The following is a 6,422-nucleotide window of genomic DNA, read 5'->3' as shown; positions in this document are numbered from 1 at the left end:
AACACCATCCTGATTTTACAAATAAGGAAACTGAGTCCCCACATCAAATAAACGGCAGAGCTAGGATTGGAAGGCCACTCTGGCCATCTCTCTGAGCCTCTGCCCTTGACCCCAGCACCTTCAGCAGGCTCCCAAAGGGGCTGCGAGCACGCCAGGCCCTCCCATGTGACTCTCAGCCCACCTCTGCAGAGCCTTGGGGACCGCCTGTCAGAATTACAAGGGACCTATGAGAGCAGAGTGGAACTGCCCACTGCACAGATGGGAGATGGAGGCCTCGGGAGGGAAGGGATCTGCCCAGCTTCATGCAGGGGATGACTGAGCTGGGACAAAGACCTGACAAGGACTGGCTCCCCTTCCAGTGCCCTCCCTTCCCTCCCCCAATCCATCAAAGCTCACGAGGGCCCAAACCACAAGCCAGTGGGTCAGCAGAGCTCACGAGGGCCCAAACCACAGGCCAGTGGGTCAGCAGAGCTCACAAGGGCCCAAACCACAGGCGAGTGGGCCGGCAGAGAAACGTGCTGGCTGCAGGATCCCTCGCCGGGGCCCACACCTGACTCGGAACAGACACTCTGTCCACCTCACGTCCAGCAGCCGCCTCCAACGAGCTTACAGTTGCACGGGGCAGGGAGAGGAGCAGAGTTAACTATCTTGTAGGTACCCAATGAAATGGTCACTCAACAAACTAGGCCACAGGCCCCAGCGGGCCACAGGGAGCTGAGGGAAGGGGCCCCCCATGAGATGGAGACTCCCAGAGGCTGCTTTCTGTTACAGGTTTATTTGATATTTGAACCAAGTCTACAAGTTCAGACCCACAGGTAACGGATTGCTTCATGGTTGTCAGAGGCTAGTGTGCATTATTTCTGAGGGTTACATCCGATGACACGACACAGAAAACACAAATGGACAGACAAATGGACATAATCATTAAGACAAGAGACTCTGAAACGTGCCTTAGTGTCCAAGTGATTGATCTGAGGCGGGGACCCTTCTAAGGCAGGGACGCCATGACTATCTAATGTCAGGTGGCGGGCCGACCCCATGGCTTAGCAGTTAAGCACGCACGCTCCGCTGCTGGCGGCCTGGGTTCGGATCCCGGGCGCGCACCAACGCACCGCTTCTCTGGCCATGCTGAGGCTGCGTCCCACATGCAGCAACTAGAAGGATGTGCAACTATGACATACAACTATCTACTGGGGCTTTGGGGGAAAAAATAAATAAATAAAATTATTTAAAAAAAATGTTTTTTTTAAGTGAGGTGGCTCCCTGCCCCCAGGCGCTGAGGGGGCTGTGTGTGCCGGGCGCCTGGGACAGACACTGGAGCCCAAACCTGGGGAGCCTGCCCTCCGAGAGGCTGGGCTGGTGGTCCCGGGGAATCTGGGTTCCTGGGCCTGCGGGCTCCTCGGGGTCCCGCTGCTGGCCGCTCGGGGCCGGCTCGGTGCTCGGCCGCCCGCCCGCGCTCAGGCCTGCTCCTTGTCGGCCCTCCAGAGCCGTTCCTTGACCTCGGGCGGCAGGGTGTTGAACAGGTCCTCCTCCACCACCAGGCCGCTGCGCCTGAGCAGCGGGCACTCGCCCAGCTCCACGGGCAGGTACTCCAGCCGGTTGCCCCGCAGCTCGATCTGGGTCAGGTTGGTCAGCTCGCCCACCCGCGAGGGCAGCGACTGCAGCACGTTGTTGCCCAGGTGCAGGGCCCGCAGCTTGCGGCACTGGAAGAGCTCCGGGGGCAGCGCCTCGATCTGGAGGGGAAGGAGCAGGGGGCCAAAGTGAGGTGGCCAGGCTCAGACTGGGGCCTCTGGGCCGAGGCTTCCCTCCCTCCTCCCTCCCTCCCCCGGGCACCCGCACCTCCTCTGAGGCCCATTTCAGCTCCCTCGGGCCCCAAGCACCAGCACAATGTGGGCCAAAGTCTGGCTCACTTCCAACTGTACTTGAGGTCTCGGCTCTGCAGTCACTTCCTCCAGGAAGCCTTTCCTGAGCTTCTGGGTAACCTCTGGCACCCCCCGCCCCCCAGCACTGGTCCCTCCATGGTGAAACTGCATGATCAGCTCTCACCCCGGGGACCGTGGGCTCTGATTGGGCAGGACTGGGTCGGCATTATTCCCCGCCGTCTCTCAGCACCTGGCCCCCTAAGAAGCATATCACCCGAGCCAGCTACTACCAGCTCCCCCCTCCACCACCCAGGGCTCTAGGAGCCAGGGCACCAGTCCCGCGTGGGTTAAGAAGAATTTATGGAAGCAGACAGCACGCTGGGAACATTCCACACCCTGAACTGTTTCTGAGAACCGGGGAGACCTCGCCAATAGGGGTGAGAATCCCAGCTGTGTCACTTCCTCTTCCTGGGCCTCAGTTTCCTCACCTGTCAAGTCACAGGCTGATCATGAGGGCAGGGAGCCCAGTATTGGCCATTTGGAATCCGCTCCTTCTGATTTTGCAAAATTTGAATGACGGGCAACACCCATATGCAGCTCACTCCATGGTAGGCTGGCTCTGAGCACTGCTACTATAACTCATTTAACCCTCAGAACTACCTGTGAATACTCTGGAAACACTCTTGCCATTTTACAGATGGGATAACGGAGGCCCTGAAGAAGCCCAGACGTTCACAGCTGGAAAGTGGTGGAGCCAAGATTTGAACCCATGGGTTCAACAGCCCACGCTCTGCCAACTGCCCACACTGCTGGTGGAGCAAGGAACAAACAGGGTGGCCCGAGAGGGAACATGCTGTGTCTCCCGGCACAAGGAAGGGCTCCATAAACGCCAGCTGCTTCCCTGCCCTCTGTGAGTGATCAGGCTTCTTCCTGAGGCTGTCTGTCCTAAAATAACCTCCTTCAGATACGACGGGCAGGAGGGACCCTACCCACAGGGCAGGAGCCAGGAGACTCGCGCCCCAATCGCTCGTGCGGATGATGGGGAGACGTACAATAACCCCTCTCAGCTTGCCCTGTCACTGTCCCCATTTTCCTGCTGAGCAGGCTGAGGCCTGGAGAGGTGAAACGCAGCGTGTCTGAGGTTGCACGGCCAGAAACGGGCAAGAGACGATGCGAGGCTTGCTTCCTCCAACTCAGAGCTGCGCTGTAGTCTCATCTGCCAAATGTGGTGCTCACTGGTCATGTAACCCTAGGCAAGTCTCCTTCCCTCCCTGGGCCTCAGTTTCCCCATCTGCAGAAGGAAAGGGCTGGACTAGAAACGCCCCTCGACTCAGCTGTTCAGTGAGCGAGGACCTCCGGGCCGACTGGGACCTCACAGGCTCTTGGTCTCTCTGTCCATTTCCGGACGAGGACCCCGGTTCCAGGCGAGGAACTTGCCCTTCCCAGCAGGGAAGTCAGTGTGGCCACGGCTGGGCCACGTGGATGTTTTAAAGGAGACTCCTGACCTGGGCCTCCAAAACCGCCACCGCTGTGCCCAATGGTCAAGAATGGGGCAGAGTTGGCTGCCAGGTCGGCGGGGCCGAAGTTCAGGGACGTGACGGTGAGACGGCAGATGGACAGAGGGGCCAGAGCCGCCCAGGGACCCCATTCCCCCTACAGCGGCCTCCTCTGACCCCACAGTGGTCAGGAGCAGTGGGAAAGGCTCCGTCGTCCGGCCAGAGAGTGGGGTTCACATACTGTCGGCCTCGCTGCGTAGCTCCCTCCCTGAAATGCCCCCTCCCCAGAACATGCCATACCCCAGCCAGTGAGCTCTCTCCAGGCCCCACAGAGAGAAGAGAAGACGCCTTCAGTGGCACAGCATGCCACCAGAACCACACCTGTCCTTTGGACCTGTCCTCGTCCTGAGGTATCGCTCGTCTGCTGAAGGCTTCAAGTCATTTTCCATCACCCCCATCCCACTCTCTCCTCAGGGACCTTGGTGGCTCCCCCATCAGCACTGAAGTGGCCTCAATCTACCTGTCTTTGAAAAAAGACAACCCTCCCAGGAGCCTTCTAGGGTTGCTCCATCACAGACCACAAAGCCACAGAAGCACCCTGCCCTCAACCCCACTCACCTGCCTCCGTGGAGGGGCCCCTGGGTGGGAGCTTCCCCGGCCAGGCAAGGGCTGGCGCATAGGGGCCACCAACAGTCTCAAGGGCTCCTCTAGGGCGTGACCTCCCACACTGCTGGCCCTCAAGTGTTTGCACAATTTTCTCTCCAGAGAGGCAGATGGTGACAAGTGAGCCCAACTAAACCCAAACCTGCCCTCCACCACCCCCAAAACGCAGATGGGAAAGGGGTGTGAGAGAGAACCACATGCCTTGGAACTCCTGTCTGTGCACATCCCTGCCTATGAGGAACCCAGCCCAAGGTCACCTTGGGGACAGGCCCTGCCTGACCACACCATCCCTCCTGGCACGAGAACTCTGCAGCATTCTCTGACAAAGGCAGGTTCCCCACCCCGGAGATCCTGATTTAGCAGGTCTGGAGTGGGACCCAGGAATCTGTATGTTCTACAAGCTCCTCCCGGGTGGCTGTGGGAACCACAGGCGAGGACTCCAAATCGGGAGCATCGGACGGTCTCAAGACACTGGGCCTCGTGAGCACCCCTACCATGGGCCACGGCCAGTCTGCCCTCTAGCCCGTGTGCAGAGCCGCTGCCGGGCCACTCACCCGGTTGGCCGTGATGGCCAGGTTCTGGAGGTTCTGCAGGAGGCCAATGTCGGGGGGGAGGAAGGTCAGGTTGTTGTGGCTGAGGTCCAGGTAGCGCAGCTTGCGGCAGTAGAAGAGCTGGGTGGGGATCTTCTCGATCTTGTTGCGGTTCAGGTAGAGGCGCTCGAGGTTGGTGAGGTTGCCGATCTGGATGGGGATGTAGGCGATGTGGTTGTACCACAGCTTAAGGCAGGAGAGGCGGTACAGGTGCTGGAAGCTGATGATCTCCTCGATGGTCTTGAGGTTATTGTCCTTGAGGTCGATCTCCTGCAGGTTGTGGAGGCTGAAGATGGAGTGGGGGATGCGCTCCAGGTCGCAGCAGATCAGCTCCAGCTCCGTCAGGTTCACCATCTTCTTGAGGCTGTTGAGCACGATGAGCTTGGTGCCCTCGTTGTTGATGCACAGCTTCTGCAGGTGCACGCCCACGTCCGTGCAAGGGCATTCGGAATTCCTGTCTAGACCCCATCCTACTAGAGACCAGACTGACCAGAGGGGCTTGTTGAAAACTCCCAGCTCACTTGGAACCAGCCGCCCTGAAGCGGCACCACTGACCTGAAGAGATTCATGCGAAGTCTGAGAAAAGCCAAAAGAAGAGGGGGCTTAATATGCACTCACTGTTATAAAACAAAGAGGGAAGTTTTAAAAATTGTACATGTGTGTGTGGGGTTATGTCCATACAGGATTCCGGGAGCTCCCAGCGGAAACCGGCAGGACACACACAGCAGGTGTAATGACAGGCTCCCGGGCAGAGAGAGGACAAGAAAACCAGACCGGTCTCCATTCTAAGCTGGATGACGTGATCACACTCATGCATTTATGTAAAATCATCTCTGGCTGTGTGCATCTGCGTGGGTGTATAAGGAAACTAAAAAACAGCCACATATTCTCCCCCTGAGAGTCCAACTCAGCAGGTCTCAGAGAGAGCCTGCGAATCTGAGTTTTAGCACCTGACTTCGATGACACGAATGATTGGCCACGTTTGGGAAACACTGGATAAGAAGGCATATTCAGGAAATGCAGCCAGTGACATACAGGGGGTGTGCCATAAAAGAATCGTGCGAAAGGAATCTTGTCCTGGGATCATCCCATCCATGACCTCCCCACCATGATACGTTGCTTATAACCAACGGTCTGTGAGACTGTAACGAGATAAAAAAGGTATTGGCTGTTCCCTGGAGAATGCTGGGAAGATATAAAAAAGCATAAAGACAAAAAGAAATTCCTGTAGGAACACAGGCCTGGGTTACCCACTGACTTTACAAGGAGTAATAACCTTCCACATGTCTCTGTGTATATTTTCTTCAAATACAATTGTGATTTTACTTTACTCCCTATTTTCTAATCTAGAATCTACATTTTATTTATTTATTTTTTTGTGTGTGAAGAAGATCAGCCCTGAGCTAAAATCCATGCCAAACCTCCTCTTTTTGCTGAGGAAGACCGGCCTTGAGCTAACATCTATTGCCAATCCTCCTCCTTTTTTTCCCCTTTTTCTCCCCAAAGCCCCAGTAGATAGTTGTATGTCATAGCTGCACATCCTTCTAGTTGCTGTATGTGGGACGCCGCCTCAGCATGGCTGGAGAAGCGGTGCGTCGGTGCGCGCCCGGGATCCGAACCTGGGTTGCCAGTAGCGGAGGGCGTGCACTTAACCGCTAAGCCACGGGGCCGGCCCTAGAATCTACGTTTTAAACCAAGTGTTTGACAAATAGGTCTGTTCTCTTGGGAGAGAAACAGGCGGCCCAGGTTATGGAACTAGGCCACCTCATTCTGATTACTGGTAATATGAATAATAACCATGGTAACCTTGC

General features: G+C 56.7%; 1 protein-coding gene across 1 annotated transcript; it reads right to left on the bottom strand.

The window, feature by feature from the left end:
* Positions 1-756: 756 nt before the first annotated feature.
* On the bottom strand, positions 757-6,051 carry LOC131393425 (volume-regulated anion channel subunit LRRC8A-like). The gene is made up of 2 exons (XM_058524250.1): positions 4,576-6,051; positions 757-1,733 (listed from the first exon to the last, which is right to left on the bottom strand). Exons 1-2 carry the CDS (start codon positions 4,963-4,965, stop codon positions 1,458-1,460), a joined length of 666 nt encoding a protein of 221 aa, XP_058380233.1. The 5' UTR covers positions 4,966-6,051; the 3' UTR covers positions 757-1,457.
* Between the last annotated feature and the right edge of the window lie 371 nt (positions 6,052-6,422).

This window comes from Diceros bicornis, chromosome 28 (genome assembly GCF_020826845.1).
Source record: "Diceros bicornis minor isolate mBicDic1 chromosome 28, mDicBic1.mat.cur, whole genome shotgun sequence".
NCBI lineage: Eukaryota > Metazoa > Chordata > Mammalia > Perissodactyla > Rhinocerotidae > Diceros > Diceros bicornis.
Note: the sequence above shows the minus strand (reverse complement) of the source record. Positions and strands in the feature narration are given on the sequence as shown.

What these genes read in the sequence shown, in the direction of transcription:
- LOC131393425 (XM_058524250.1), bottom strand. Translation starts at nt 4,965, where the DNA reads ATGGTGAACCTGACGGAGCTGGAGCTGATCTGCTGCGACCTGGAGCGC. An exon ending in TGGCCATCACGGCCAACCGG is followed by an intron (nt 1,734 to 4,575) that starts GTGAGTGGCCCG and finishes CTTCCCCTCCAG; the next exon opens with ATCGAGGCGCTGCCCCCGGA.